Genomic DNA, 15,601 nt, shown 5'->3' with positions numbered 1-15,601 from the left:
CCAGACATGGCCAGGTGCAGGGGCTCACACCTGTAATCCCAGGACTTCGGGAGGCCGAGGCGGGCGGATCATGAGGTCAGGGGTTCAAGACGAGCCTGGCCAACATGGTGAAACCCCATCTCTACTAAAAATACAAGAAATCAGCCGGACGTGGTGGCGGGTGCCTGTAATCTCAGCTACTCAGCAGGCTAAGGCAGGAGAATCGCTTGAACTCGGGAGGCGGAGGTTGCAGTGAGCAGAGATCGTGCTACTGCACTCCAGCCTGGGCAACAGTGTGAGACTCCATCTCAAAAAAAAAAAAAAAAAAAAATTAGCCAGACATTGTGGCATGCACCTGTAGTCCCAGCTACTCAGGAGGCTGAGGTAGGAGAATTGCTTGAGCCCAGGAGTTTGAGGCTGCAGTGATCAAACCACTGCACTCTAGCCTGAGCAAGAGCCTCTCTCAAAAAAAGAAAGAAAGAAAGGAATGAATCTTTGGCCAGGCACAGTGGCTCACATCTGTACTCCCTGCAGTTTGGGAGGCTGAGGTGGAAGGATTGCTTGAGCCTGGGAGTTTAAGACCAGCCCAGGCAACATTAAAACAAAAAGAAAGAAAAGAAAGAGAAAGAAGAAAGGAAAGGAAGGGAAGGGGAAAGAGGACAGAAAGGGGAAAAGGGGGACAGGGGAAAGGAAGGGAAGGGAAGGAAAAAAAAAAGAAAGGAAGCCCTACGAAGACACAAAATCCAGAGGTGAAAACACCAAGACAAGGACATTGTATTTCTGCATTTTAATTTATTTTTCGTTTCTGTTTCTCACTTACCAACACATGTGTAAAATGTAGCAGGTGTGTTAGTAAAGGAGAAGCAGCTGGGGGGAGAGAGGCAGGAATTAAGCAGCCACATGTGAAGAGTCAGGTCAAGCAGGAAGTGACTGGGGGCAGAGGTGGCGGGCAGCCTCCTCCCTACCCCACCTTCCCACAAGGCACCAGCAACTGCTGCGGCTCACAGCCCCTGCCCCAGACGATTTGGTAAACGTGGTAAAGAGCATTGCTCCCAAACCTTGTCTCAGATATTCTTTCCCCAGCCCCAGCCATGGCACAGGGTCTGCTCAGGCAGCCCTCCAAACCTCCATAGCCTGGTGCAGGAGAAATCTGCCCTGGTCTCCCCGTGCCAGCCCCTGGGTAGCATCTGAGAAGCATGAAGCTGGTGGATTTCAGGGGGGCCACAGTGGGGCTACCCCGGAGCTCCTTCTGGGGCACCCTCCTTCCAGACCTTGGAGAGCTCTCCCAGAAGGCCCTCTGCTTCAGCCACAGGCTCTTATTCCAGAGGACATTAATGCGGGCTGGGGGGACTCGGGGACATGGCAGCAGAGGCCAAGAACCTGCCTCCGACGCCCGCCGGAGCCCCTGGTTCCCTGGAGGGAAGGTTTTGCCTTCCACCCGGAGCAGGACTTGCTGGCTTGGATTTGCACATTGACCCCGTGAGCGCTCTGACCCTGTGTTGATGAACACAGGCGTTTTCATCAGAATTATACCCACCCTGATGAATTTTCATCTTGGAAAGTATTTTCAAGGCAAATGCCTCTGAGGACTATTCGATGCCTTGGTCAGTTTCTACATAGTGCAAACAAGTTTGCTTCCTCCCCGAATTTCTCCTTGCGATCATTTTCACCAGGATCGAAGCTTTTCCATGTGTGTCTCACCACGTCTTTGATTCCCTGGTGGGTGTCCAGTCCTCGGCCAATGTCATTAATCGTCTCGCCACTGGGAGTTTTTCCTCGTTCGTAGTAAGTCCAGTTTTCCCGGAGGGAAAATTTTTGGCAGACCCCTCAAAGGGCAGACAAACGTGTCCCCTGTGCTGTTTCAGCCCCAGTCCACTTCTCTTTTGGCGGATGGTTTTTTCTGGCGGTGAATCTGTGAACCTGGTATTTTCTCAGGGAATCTGGGAGATGATGATGATGATGGTGGAAGCCTTTTACTCCAGGGATATTCCAGGATGCCTCCAGCGCCCATGAACCCGGGTCAAGGAGCTTTTCAGGTGGAGGCGGGTGGGGGATCCCCCCCACCTCCCGGCCAGGCAGCCCGGATCACGGCCCTCACAGCGCCTTGTCTGCGGGCGCAGTGGCCGTAGCGGCCTGCTCCGTGCGGGCTGGGCCACCGAGGGCCGCGGGCCGCGAGGCGCGCAGCAGGCCGAGGCCCCTGGAGCGGCCCGCGCCATGCAGCTGGCGCTCGTGGCGGCGGATCTGTACCTTGTGTCGGAAGCGCTCGCCGCAGTCCTCGCACACGTAGGGCCTCTCGCCCGAGTGCGTGCGCCGGTGGCGCAGCAGGTTGGAGGAAACGCTAAAGCGCTTGCCACAGTCCCCGCAGGCGTAGGGTCGCTCCCCGGTGTGCGTGCGCTGGTGCTGCACGAGCGCCGAGCTCTCGCTGAAGCGCTTGGCGCAGTAGGAGCAGGCGTAGGGTTTCTCGCCCGTGTGGATGCGTTGGTGCGTCACCAGATTCGAGTGCTGCGAGAAGCCCTTGCCGCACTCGCCGCAGCGGTGTGGCCGCTCACCCGTGTGCGTGGCCTGGTGGCGCACCAGGTCCGTGCTGCGGCTGAAGCCCTTGCCGCACTCCCCGCAGATGGTCGGCCGGTCCCGAGCGCGCCGTCGCCGCCGCTGCCGTGCAGGGGTCAACGCCGCGCTGCCTGCCGGGCCCGGGATGGCCACCACGGCCGGCGCTGCCACGGCGGGCAGCACCATGAGCTCCTGCACCACCACGTAGCCCGGGGGAGCCACCACGACCGCGGCTGGAGCCCCCGGGACCGCCGCTCCGCCGCCCCCTGCGGCTGGCACCAGTTCCAGCTGCAGCTCCGGCTGCACCGGGGTCAGCTCCAGCTGCACCTCCTGCTGCTGGGCGCCTAGCTCCACCGGGGTCAGCTCCAGCTGCACCTCCTGCTGCTCCAGCTGCTGCTGCTGCTGCTCCAGCTGTTGCTCCAGCTGCTGCAGCTCCTCCTGCAGTTTGAGCTGCAGCTGCCGCTGTTCCTGCTGCCGTTCCAGCTCCTGCTGCCGCTCCAACTCCTGCCGCTGCTGCTCCAGCTCCTGCTCTGACCCCAGGTCCACCGGCATGAGCTCCAGCTCCACCTCTTCCTCCTCCTCAGGCTCCAGGGGAGGAGGCTGCAGTTGTTGCTGTTGCAATTGTTTCTGCTGCTGTTGCAACAGCTGCTGTTGCTGCTGCTGCTGTAACTGTTCCTGCTGCTGCAGCAGTAGCTGCTGCTGTAACTGTGCCTGCTGCTGTTCCAGCAGCTGCTGTTGTAACTGTGCCTGCTGCTGCTGCAACAGTTGCTGCTGTAACTGTTCCTGCTGCTGTAGCAACAGTAGCTGCTGCTGCTGTAACTGTTCCTGCTGCTGTTGAAACTGTTGCTGCTGTAATTGTTCCTGCTGTTGTAGCAGCTGCTGCTGTTGTAACTGTTCCTGCTGTTGCTGTAACAGCTGTTCCTCTTGCACTTGCTGCTGTAGCTGTTCCTGCTGCTGCAACACCTGTTGCTCTTGTGCTTGCTGCGGCTGTAACTGCTCCTGCTGTGGCTGTAACTGCTCCTGCTGCTGCTGCAACAGCTGTTGCTCTTGCACTTGGTGTGGCTGTAACTGTTGCTGCTGGTGCATTAGCTGCAGTTCTGGTTTCAGTTCCTGATGGTGCATGGATTGGTGTTTTTCCTGTTGTAGTTGAGACAGCTGTTGTTGCCCATCTTGCTGCGGCTGCTGTTGCAGTTCTAGGTGTGGCTGCGGCTGTTGCAGCTGCTCATGCTGCGGCTGTTGCTGCAGCTCAGGCTGCTGTTCTAACTGCTGCAGTTGCAACTCCCGTTGTCCCGGCCGGGTTTCCTCAGCGATTTCACTGGCACCCACTGGGGCCGAGACTGCTGGCCGCTGTGGACTGCTGCTCCCCTCCTGGGGCTCTTCCTCCTCCTGACTCTCGCTCCCACCGCTGCCACCTGTGGAAGAAATGGCAGGAAGCCAAGAGAGAAAGATCTACAGGAAGCTCTCTGGTCCAAACCCCAGGACCTGCCCCTTACCCTGCCCTCAAAGATACACTAACACGCTCTTCGCAGGAGCCCGAAAGTGCTGGATCAAGTAACAATAGCAGCCCAGCAGAAACTGAAATGCTGCAGGGGCCGGGGGTGGCTTGGAAATGTGCCCAGGTGGCCAGGCACGGTGGCTCACGCCTGTAATCCCAGCACTTTGAGAGGCCGAGGTGGGCGGATTGCCTGAGCTCAAGAGTTCGAAACCAGCCTGGGCAACATGGCGAAAGCCCGTCTCTACTAAAAATACAAAAAATTAGCTGGGTGTGGTGCCGGATGCCTGTAGTCCAAGCTACTCAGGAGGCTGAGGCAGGAGAATCACTTGAACTCAGGAGGTGGAGGATGCAGTGAGCCGAGATCATACCACTGTGCTCCAGCCTGGGCGACAGAGGGAGAGTCCATCTCAAAAGAGAGAGAGAGAGACAGAGACAGAGAGAGAGAGAAGGAAGGGAGAAGGGAAGGAAGGGAAGGAAGGAAGGTAGGTGTCCAAGGGACTGCTGGCGACCTCCCTCTGGACCCCAGCTCCCTGATCCCTCCTTGGAGCTTCCCTTTACATGGGCCCCACTCTGATCTTGGCACTGGCACTAGCAAGGGTGCTGGAGGCTCCCTGACCATCCTGAGAAATCTCTTGTGCTTAATCACCCTCCAGTAGAAACCACTGAAATGGCTCTCCCAATGGCCAAGCCATCAACCCCATGCTGAACTCCGACCTCAGTTACAGCCACACCTTAAATAAATGAAATTCTCCTTCTCTGTAAATAATAAAGAATTTATATAAAGCTGCCTGGAGGTGTTACCACAAGTAGTTTCCCAAAATCACCAAAGTGTCAGAGAGACCACTAGGTTTCAGGCGGGAAGTTCTCAGTTCAGAACCTAACTCTACCAGTCGGCAGGTGTACAGCCTCCTGCAGGCTCACAGTCCTGTCTATAAAATAGCTCAGTGATACCCACACCATCTGCTTAAACAGTACAACAAGGAGAGCCCTGGCATAGTACCTGGAACCTGGCAGGTGCTTGAAAATTCCCTCTCTCTGAAGGTTAGGATTGGTTTGCAAAGTAACAAAAAAATACCAAGGAGACTGGGACTGTTTGAGATCGTCATTCAGGAATACAAAGGACTAACTCGGCTGGGCGTGGTGGCTCATGCCTGTAATCCCAACACTTTAGGAGGCATAAACCTGGGAGGCCCTGCAAAAACAGCACTACTCTGTTACTATGCTTCTCTTTCCGCACCGTGTACACCATGAGATTCTCGTTTTGAGTATTACTATTTGCTATTGGAAAATCCCAATCCTTCTTTCTACATGTGACTTGAGGAGGCTTTCTCCGTTCCCAAATCTGATTTCAACATCTCTTCTCCCTATAATATCATATGTTTTCCATTTTGTAATGCAAGACAATGCTTTGATTTATAAAAGTTTGCTTTCTGGCCACTTTTCCAGGAATATATTGATTTAATAAAACCAAGGGATGGCCGGGCGCGGTGGCTCATGCCTATAATCCCAGCACTTTGAGAGGCCGAGGAGGATGGATCACGAGGTCAGGAGATCGAGACCATCCTGGCCAACATGACGAAACCCCATCTCTACTAAAATACAAAAAATTAGCCGGGCGTGGTGGCGTGCACCTGTAGTCCCAGCTACTTGGGAGGCTGAGGCTGGGGAATCACTTGAACCTGAAAGGCAGAGGTTGCAGCGAGCTGAGATCACGCCAGTGCACTCCAGCCCAGCGACAGAGCAAGACTCCTTATCAAAAAACAAAACACAACAAAACAAAAAAACAAAACAAAAACCAAGGGACATGGTGAAACCCTGTCTCTACTAAAAATACAAAAATTAGCCAGGCATGGTGGCATGCACCTATAGTCCCAGCTACTTGGGAGGCTGCATCAGGAGAACTCCTTGAACCCAGGAGGTGGAGGTTGCAGTGAGTCAAGATTGAGCCACCGCAATCCAGCCTAGGCAACAGAGCGAGACTCTGTCTCAAAAAAAAAAAAAAAAAAAAAAAATCCACCAAGGGAGATCTGTATGCATATAATTTCCTCTAGTAAAATATTCCTAATAACCTTTGGTTAGGCTAATAGATCCGTAAGTGTGCTTTTCACAGACACTTACATCGGCTGGGGGAAAGCACATGGTAGGAGAAGACAGGGTGAAAACTGTTCCCCCAGCAAGTCCAATGTCTCATGGACACTCCTTTCTCCCACCCCTTCTGGGAGGAATGAGACAGATCGTGCCTCTGTGTGAGTCTCCTCTTTTCTGGCAGTCTTGACCACAGGCCACGCTGACTCCCTGGGGCAGCAACTTCAGTTTTTGTTTGTTTGTTTTAGACAGGATCTCACTCTTGTCACCCAGGCTGGAGTGTAGTGGCGCAATCTCAGCTCACTGTAGCCTCAACCTCTCAAGCTCAAGCGATCCTCCCATCTCAGCCTCCCAAGTGGCTGGGACTACAGGTACACACTACCACGCCTAGCTAATTTTTTAAACTTTTTGTAGAGATGGGGTTTTTGCCATGTTTCACAGGCTGGTCTCGAACTCCTGAGCTCAAGTGATCCACCTGCCTCGGTCTCCCAAAGTGCTGGGATTACAGGTGTGAGCCATTGTGCCTGACCTCAGTATTTTTAACAAAGGCATTCTGGTGAACATCTAGTTCAGTGTTATCTGACGTGTATACCTTCCCAAAGTTTTGTCAGCTAAATTTACAAGTCAGAAGGGTCTTCTTTTCTTCTTCTTTTTTCTGAGACGGACTCTCACTCTGTCACCAAGGCTGGAGTGCAGTGGCATGATCCTGGCTCACTGCAACCTCTGCCTCCTGGGTTCAAGTGATTCTTCTGCCTCAGCCTCCCGAGTAGCTGAGATTACAGGCGCCCATCACACCCAGCTAATTTTTGTATTTGTAGTAGAGACGGTGTTTCACCATGTTGGCCAGGCTGGTCTCAAACTCCTGGCCTCAAGTGATCTGCCCGCCTTGGCATCCCAAAGTGCTGGGATTACAGGAATGAGCCACCGTGCCCGGTCAGAAGGGTCCTTCTTGACTCCACACATCCCCATCCACCCCTCTAATTCCCTTCGTCCTTTTCAAGCTCTGTCCCGCCCTGCCCCAGGCCCTCACTGAGCACCCTTAAAGCACAGAATGGAAACTGGCTCTCATGAGTGTGGTCACCAGAGAAGGTTTGCCCAGAGTGGGTCCCAGAGGAAGAGGTCTTGGAAGGTTCTGCAGTACCACATCTGCCCCTGGGCATCGGGTAGAGAGAAACAGATGCAAGCAGAGGTCAAGGTAAAGTGGAAAAGGTTACAAGGCTACAGGGGAGAAGAGGACGCAGAGCCAACATCTGGGGCAGGAGCGGCAGAGGAACAGAGCCTATCAGTACCTGAATCCCATCCGGGAAATGGAGTGGAAATTGACTCAGGAGCTGGGGGAGGTGGGAGGATGGTGGAGGCCCTCTGGCTGCCAGGAAACACAGCAATGAGTTCCAGCCAGCAGCACGTGTGAGTTTAAGTCCAGTCAGCACCCATGTGGCGAGCGGAGAGCCCCTCACCAGCCTGGCCTCAGCCTGCCTGACACAGCCACCTTGGAAAATCTCAAGGCAGAGCTGCTGGTGTTACTCAATGCAGCTGAGGTTGGCTGGTGTGAGTCTGTGCGGGCTGCCCGCCACCCTTGAGCCTCTTTCTGCCACAGCAGGCAGGCATGGGGCTCTGTCAAGGGATCCCCCGAGGCTCTCACCTGAGAGGGTGTCAGGCCCTGGGCCCCCATCCTCAAGACATCGAAGTTCCAGCACGAAGGTCTCGGTGGCTGGTCCCACTTCCATCCTGGCGGTCAGACCCCGATTCCCGGGAGTCGGCTGTGCTGAAAGGGAGGACGCGGTTTAGACAGGCTGGAGTGCTTTGACCCCCGCCAGGTGCCACAGGCCCCCAAAGGCCCTCCACCTCTGCCTCGGGCCACCCAGAGCGGTCAGCTCCACACCTGCTGCAACTACAGGACTGTCCAGGCCGCAGTGGGGAACGAGGAGTGCCGGCGGCCTGGAGGCTCAGGGCTGGGGAGGTGGCAGACAGCACCAGAGGCCATTACCTGCACAGAGGCAGGGCTGCCTCTCCTGACTTTTCACAGGGGTATGGAGAGTGGGGTAGCCCCACTGAGACACAACTGTGGGTATCAGCCCTTCACAAGGGAGGAAAGCTAGAGTCATCAAAGGGACATTCAGGGCGGGGAGCTCTGGGGCCAAAGAGAGACTGTCCTTCAACATCCTCCCTGCCTCCTTCAATTCTTTTTTTTTTAAATACTTTTTTTTTCTTCATACGGATTCTCACTCTGTCGCCCAGGCTGGAGTGCAGTGGTGCGATCTGGACTCCCTGCAACCTCTGTCTCCCCGGTTCAAGCGATTCTCCTCCCTCCGCCTCCCGAGTAGCTGGGGCTACAGGTGCGTGCCACCACCCCCAGCTAATTTTTATGTTTTTTAATATTGTAGACGATGTTGCCCAAGGATGGTCTCGAACTCCTGACCTCAGGCGATCCTCCTGCCTCGGCCTCCTAAAGTGCTGGGATTATAGGAGTGAGCCACTGCGCCTGGCACCCTTCCATTCTACTGCCTTGCTGGCCTGCTCTGAGAAGGCCACCAGCAGGCCACGTGTGTCACCTGCCACCCCAGCTCCCGGGCAAGGCAGGTGTCCGGAGCACTGTCACCCACGGCCTGGCCCTGTGCCCAGGCGCTCCTGAGAGTCCACCCTGGCCCGTGCAGGGCCCGTGCAAAGCTGGCCCCTCTCCCCTAAACAGGCCGACTCGCGCCATCCAGTCCAAACTCTCTCAAGGGACGCGTCCCCGGATGCCCAGCGCCAACGACCCCCTGGGCCTCACCTGGTGGAGCATTTCCTGCTCCCGGGACAGCCTCTGCACTAGGGAGGTGTGGTCAGCAGAGGCTGCGAGGTGAAGGCCACGGCGTGCAGCCGGCTCCTTCCGGAGGCGCCTCCATCCAGAAAGAGCCGGGAGGCGCAGGGCCACCCCGGGGGCTTTCTGGGCACTCCGGAGGGTCCACGCCGTCTGGGCTGCCGAGGTCGCCCTGGGCCAAGGGAAGGGGCCGAGAGGAGCGGCCGAGCAGAAGTTGGTGGAGACTCTCCGGCGGGGGCCGGGGCGGGAGGCAGCGCCCCGAATCCCGCGCGGGGCTCAGGGCCGGCCCCCCGGGACCATCGCGGGCAGCGGGATCCAGGCCGGCACCCGGGGTCGGCACCACGGGATGGCCCAGCCTGGGGTCGGCGGCGGCCAGGCGACGCGGGTCCTCGGGGGCTACAGGTGCCCGGAGCCTGCGGGCGGCCTGGGCCGGGCCGCGCGGGGGCCGGGGCGGGGGCGGGGCGGGCGCCGCGGCAGGGCCGGGTCCCCCTGGGCTCGCCCGCCCGCCCGGGAGTGCGTCCGTGCGGGCCGCTGGCCGGGCCGGGGGCGGGGGCGCGGGGGCCGGCACAGGAAGTCCCCCCGGCATCCGCATCCTGTCCCCCGCCCCTGCCCGCCCGCCGCGCCCCCGCGCCCCGGCCCCCGCCGCCGCCGCTGCCGCCGCCGCCGCTCTAGGCAGCCGCAGCTCGGTGGGCTTAACCCTTCCCGGCCCGGCCACTCACCCGGCCCGGGGGACACGATGCGGCGGCCCCTGGGGCGTCCCGGGCTGGCCGGTGCCGAGCGCAGCGCGCGCTGCGCAGCATCCCTGCTGCGCGTGTCCTCGCGCCACGGGTTGGCGACTGTCACTGCCTGGGTGTCTGGGTAGGGGGTACCCAGCCGATCCCTGCCACCCCCTAGAGGGCAGGCGTGGCCTCGGGGCGCCCCTGCCGGGGTGCGAATTGTGGCTAATTAGCACTCAATTCGATGGCACTCGGAGAGGGAGTAGGCGCCATCCGGGCCCGGCCCGAGCAGGCCCTGGAGAGGCCACCCGGGTCCGCACCGTGGAGCCCTCCTCCTGGACCCCTGGGCTGGGGAGGGCAGGCCAGTAGGGAGTGTCTGCCTCCCTCCCCTGATCAGGGGCTGTGACCCGCATAGATCAAATGAGGCCACCGTGGAGAACTGGCAGAGCTGGAATCCTCCCTCCCAGCGCCCCTGCGGCCTTTCGCTGACCACAAGGCTGATGGTCAAGCCTCCCACCTCCCTCACCCTCTCCTCTCCTCTTTCCCTACTTGGCAAGTGGATTCCTGCCTGGGTCAGAGGTCTTCTCCAAGGGAGGCCTTCCCTGACCCCGTCTTAATGTTCCACCACCTAACTTTCCTGTTCTCGGTGCACAAACCTCTCTAAACTGGAGAATTCAGATTCAAATTGGGATGCTCAAATTCTTTAGAAAAAACCAAAGATTTGGGGGCAGGGCTTGGTACTTCACGCCTGTAAACCCAGCACTTCGGGAGGATCACTTGAGGCTGGTAGTTTCAGACCAGCCTAGTCAACATAGCAAGACCCCATCTCTACAAAAGAGGTTTTTAAAAAATTAGCTGGGCTACTAAAAAGTAGCCTGTAATCCCAACTACTTTGGAGGCCAAGGTGGGTGGACCACTTGAGCCCGGGAGGTCGAGGCTGCAGTGAACTATGATCGCGCCACTGCACCCCAGCCTGGGTGATAGAGTGAGACCCTGTCTTCATCTAAAAACAAGCAAACATGCTGGGCGCGGTCGCTCACGCCTGTAATCCCAGCACTTTGGGAGGCCGAGGTGGGCGGATCACCTGAGATCGGGAGTTGGAGACCAGCCTGGCCAACATGGAGAAACTCCATCTCTACTAAAGATACAAAATTGGCTGGGCATGGTGGCACATGCCTGTAACCCCAGCTACTCTGGAGGCTGAGGCAGGAGAATCGCTTGAATCTGGGAGGTGCTCCTGGGGTGTAGCAGGAATGCCCCCCTGGCAGGGGACAAGAGCCCTCAGGGTGCACAGCCCCCTCCCTTCCTCCTGTCCCTGGGCTCACACTGCTGTGGCACAGGTGGCCACCTTGTCCTGTTTTTGGAATCTCTCTGGCCCCCACAGGCACTGGAGTTTGAGGCTTCCTCTCTGGCCCTTGCCTGAAAAGCCTGCACTCTGGTGGCTTCTGCCCCAGGCTAGAAAAAGTGCAGCAAGAACCTGGCTTTGGAGACAGAGTCATCTAGGGTCATGGGACCTTTTGCAGCCAGGTAACTGCAGGCAAATGACTGCCTGGCATCTGCAAAGTGGAGATGGCAGCCTGCTAGGCAGGATAAGGACAAGCAGATAGGGTGAGGAGGATATGGGCAGGAGTTTAAGATCAGAGCAGGTGTGCACCTGCCTCTTCTAGCCTCCTGCAAGACCTCATGCCCTGAGGAGCCCCTCCCTCCTCAGGTCTTTATCCTCTCCCTCCGCTGGCTTCTTTCTGACAGGATTTACACATCCTCGGGGCTCTCCCATCTTAAAAACATGCTACCCCGGCCAGGCACAGTGGCTGATGCTTGTAATCCCCGCACTTTGGGAGGCCAAGGCAGGAGAATCATGTGAGCCCTGGCTTTGGAGGCTGCAGTGAGGCATGATCATGCCACTACACTCCAGCCTTGGCGACAGAGCAAGACTGTCTGCTGGCTGGGCGCGGTGGCTCACGCCTGTAATCCTAGCATTTTGGGAGGCTAAGGTGAGTGGATCATGAGGTCAAGAGATAGAGACCATCCTGGCCAACATGGTGAAACCCTGTCTCTAATAAAAATACAAAAAAAAAAAATATATATATATATATATATATATGTATATGGTTGGGCATGGTGGCGCATGCCTGTAGTCCCAGCTACTCGGGAGGCTGAGGCAGGAAAATCACTTGAACCCAGGAGGCAGAAGTTGCAGTGAGCCAAGATCACGCCACTACACTCCAGCCTGGCGACAGTGTGAGACTCCGTCTCAAAAAAAAAAAGACTCTGTCTGTAAAATATAAAAGAGCTACCCACTTCTCTCTCCTGCCCTTGACAGCCAGCCTTCCTTTGCCATATCCCCATCTGCCATCCCTCCTTCTCCTCTCTGACGTGGCCTCACCGCAGCCAGACAACTCCCCGTGACGTCACCGGCAACGTCCATGTCACTAAACCCTCATCATGTTTGGCCTCTGGGCAGCATTGGACACTTCTGCCATGCCGTCCAGGGAGAAACACCTTGGTTCACCTTCCTCTTGGCCCCTTCTCTGACACCTTGCAGGCTCTGCTCCCCTCCCCCAGGCTCGTTACTCACTTGTGCCACCAGAGAGGGGTCCCACCCAGTCCACACACAGTTCCTCCCACTGAGCTTTTTGTTGTTTTTGAGACAGGGTCTCACTCCCATTGCCCAGGCTAGAGTGCAGTGGCACAATCACAGCTCACTGCAGCCTCAACTTCCCAGGCTCAGGTGATCCTCCCACCTCAGCCTCCCAAGTAGCTAGGACTACAGGGATGCACCACCACACCTGGCTAATTTATTTTTTTGTTGAGACGAGGTCTCCCTATGTTGCCCAGCCTTGTCTTGAACTCCTGGCCTCAAGCAATCCTCCCACCTCAGCCTCCCAAAGTGCTAGGATTAACAGGCATGAGCCACTGCACCCAGCTATTTTATTTATTTATTTATTTATTTAGAGATGGAGTCTTGCTTTGTCACCCAGGCTGGAGTGCAGTGGCAGCATCTCAGCTCACTGCAACCTCTGCCTCCCAGGCTCGTGACTCTCCTCCCCTAGCCTCCCGAGTAGCTGGGAACTACAGGCGTGCGCCACCACGCCTGGCTAATTTTTGTATTTTTAGTAGAGACGGGGTTTCACCATGTTGGCCAGGCTGGTTACGAACACCTGACCTCAAGTCATCCACCTGCCTCGGCCTCCCAAAGTGCTTGGATTACAGGCGTGAGCCAGCATGCCCAGCCCGGGCTAGAATCTTTTTTTTTTTTTTAGATGGAGTTTCACTCTTGTTTCCCAGGCGGGAGTGCAATGGCTTGATCTCAGCTCACCACAACCTCCACCTCCCGGGTTCAAGCGATTCTCCTGTCTCAGCCCCCTGAGTAGCTGGGATTACAGGCGCAAGCCACCACACATGGCTAATTTTTGTATTTTTAGTAGAGACAGGGTATCACCATGTTGGCCAGGCTGGTCTCAAACTCCTGACCTCAAGTGATCCACCTGCCTTGGCCTCCCAAAGTGCAGGGATTACAGGCATAAGCCAGCATGCCTGGCCCCAGCTAGAATCTTTTAGTAAGCCTTCCCACATCCTCGTTTGGAGCTATAAATACCTCCCAGCTCAACTTTCCACCTAGTCAATCTGGTCAGGAAGGTATTTGCTTCACTGTTTCCTGGGGTTGTTTCTTCAGGGGCTTCCTCCCTGCGGACCCACACTGGGCAGGCTGCTGTCAGAGCTGCTGCCCACTGTCAACCTGGGACCCCCTCCTCCACCGCCATCCTTCCGGGATTTGCCTTTGTTATCCTCATACTAATCCCTGTTCTCTCACACCATGTCTGTCTCTTTCTTATTTTATTTTTTGAGTCAGGGTCTTGCTCTGTTACCCAGGCTGGAGTGCAGTCGTGCCATCATGGCTCACTGCAGCCTTGAACTCCTGGGTTCAAGTGATTTTCCTGTCTCAGCTTTTCTTTTTTCTTTTTTTGAGACAGAGTCTTGCTCTGTGGCCCAGGCTGGAATGCAGTGGTGCAATCTCAGCTCACTGCAACCTCCACCTCCCAGGTTCAAGTGATTCTCCTGCCTCACTCTCCCGAATAGCTGGGATTACAGGTGCCTGCCACCACACCCAGCTAATTTTTGTATTTTTAGTAGAGATGGGATTTTGCCATGTTGACCAGGCTGGTCTTGAACTCCTGACCCCGTGATCCACCTGCCTCGGCCTCCCAAAGTGCTGGGATTACAGGTGTGAGCCACTGCGCCCAGCCCTGTCTCAGCTATAGATTATAGATTGGCAATTGTTTCCCCTCAGAATGTTAAAGACACTTTTTTTTTTTTTTTTCCGAGACAAGAGTCTCACTCTGTCTCCTAGGCTGGAGTGCCGTAGTGCAATTAACAGTTTCATTGTCTTCTAGCTTCCAGAGTTGCTAGTAGAGAAGTCCAGTGCCATTTTGATTCTTGATCCTTTGCGCCTAAGAAGAAAAGCTGGTGGGCCAGGAGCAGGTGCCTTGAAAGGGAGTGGAATAAGACAGACTTAGAGCTGCTCCCGGACGGTAGCTGTGGGGCTGCAGGAAGTTTGTCTCCTCCTGGAAATGATGGAAAAGGTTTGGATTCTGTTCTGGGGAGGAGCAGCAGACCAGGGAGAAACACCGACATTAATGCTGCAGTGAGCATCGATGACACTGCCCTTCATTTTAATGGAGCACGTTCTCATGAGTCCTTCCCTAGAAATGCTTGCATTCTCTGAATAGAACAAAAAGGAAAATAAAAATAATACAATTTTTAAAAATGGAAAGCATGCATTGGCAGTGGCCTAGTGTGCAAATGTCGGTTGTCACTCTTCAGATCAAACACCCAATAAATGCCATCAACCGTTCCAGGACAGGGAAGTGTGTTGCATGAAAATAATCAGCCGGGCACGGTGGCTCACGCCTGTAATCCCAGCACTTTGGGAGGCCGAGGCGGGTGGATCACAAGGTCAAGAGATCGAGACCATCCTGGCCAACATAGTGAAACCCTGTCTCTACTAAAAATACAAAAATTAGTTGGACGTGGTGGCAGGTGCCTATAGTCCCAGCTACTTGGTAGGCTGAGGCAGGAGAATCACTTGAACCCAGGAGGTGGAGGTTGCAGTGAGCCAAGATGACACTACTGCACACCCGCCTGGTGACAGAGTGAGACTCTGTGTCAAAACAAGCAATTGGGGCTCAAGTGATTCTCCTGCCTCAGCCTCCTGAGTAGCTGGGATTACAGATGCACACCATCACACCTGGCTAATTTTTGTATTTTCAGTAGAGACAGGGTTTCACCATATTGGCCAGGCTGGTCTTGAACTCCTGACCTCAGGTGATCTGCCCACCTCAGCCTTCCACAGTGCTGGGATTACAGGCATGAGCCACCGCGCCCAGCCAATTTTCTCTTTTTTGAAACAGAATTTCACTGTCACCCAGGCTGGCATGCAGTGGCACAACCTTGGCTCACTGCAGCCTCCGCCTCCTGGGTTCAAGCGATTCTCCTGCCCCAGCCTCCCAAGTAGCTGGGATTTTACAGGCGCACACCACCACGTCCAGCTAATTTTTGTATTTTTAGTAGAGATGGAATTTCAGCATGTTGCTAAGGCTGGTCTCGAACTCCTGGCCACAAGTGATCCACCCACTTTGGCCTCCCAAAGTGCTGGGATTACAAGTGTGAGCCACTGCGCCTGGCCCCAGGAGGTTATATTTCATCCCTGCAAGGTAAGCTCCATCTTTTAATGCTCCATGTTTGCTGTTTCCATCTCTCACTTCAGGCTAGGAGAGCCAGTGACATGGTTCCTGATCTTTCCTTCCTCCTGAAGTCAGTTAAGGGAGGACTCCAAGCAGACACCTTCCCTTTTCAGTAGGAAAAAGATCCCCTGACAGCTGTGTTTTGTACCTGAGGGAAGAAATGTGACCCAAAGCAAATAGACCTGAAGCAGGCTGGGTGCAGTGGCTCACGCCTGTAATCCCAACACTTTGG

The 15,601-nt window shown here is 55.8% G+C and overlaps 1 protein-coding gene across 2 annotated transcripts; it reads right to left on the bottom strand.

The window, feature by feature from the left end:
* Nucleotides 1–487: 487 nt before the first annotated feature.
* ZNF853 (zinc finger protein 853) lies at nt 488–9,458 on the bottom strand. 2 transcript variants are annotated; one of them, XM_024250024.3, is made up of 3 exons: nt 8,880–9,458; nt 7,752–7,869; nt 488–3,941 (listed from the first exon to the last, which is right to left on the bottom strand). In XM_024250024.3, the coding sequence occupies exons 1-3, from the start codon at nt 8,889–8,891 to the stop codon at nt 2,074–2,076; spliced, it is 1,998 nt and encodes a 665-aa protein (XP_024105792.1). In that variant the 5' UTR covers nt 8,892–9,458; the 3' UTR covers nt 488–2,073. The 2 variants fall into 2 exon arrangements, with proteins under 2 accessions (XP_024105792.1, XP_024105793.1); XM_024250025.3 differs by having other exon boundaries at nt 489–3,941; nt 7,752–7,874; nt 8,880–9,252.
* Between the last annotated feature and the right edge of the window lie 6,143 nt (nt 9,459–15,601).

Source organism: Pongo abelii, chromosome 6 (assembly GCF_028885655.2).
Source record: "Pongo abelii isolate AG06213 chromosome 6, NHGRI_mPonAbe1-v2.0_pri, whole genome shotgun sequence".
In the NCBI taxonomy this organism is placed as follows: domain Eukaryota; kingdom Metazoa; phylum Chordata; class Mammalia; order Primates; family Hominidae; genus Pongo; species Pongo abelii.
The sequence above is the reverse complement of the archived record's forward strand: the minus strand, read 5'-3'. Positions and strand labels throughout refer to the sequence as shown.

What these genes read in the sequence shown, in the direction of transcription:
- ZNF853 (XM_024250024.3), bottom strand. An exon ending in AGGGCCTGACACCCTCTCAG is followed by an intron (nt 3,942 to 7,751) that starts GTGAGAGCCTCG and finishes TTTCTTCCACAG; the next exon opens with GTGGCAGCGGTGGGAGCGAG.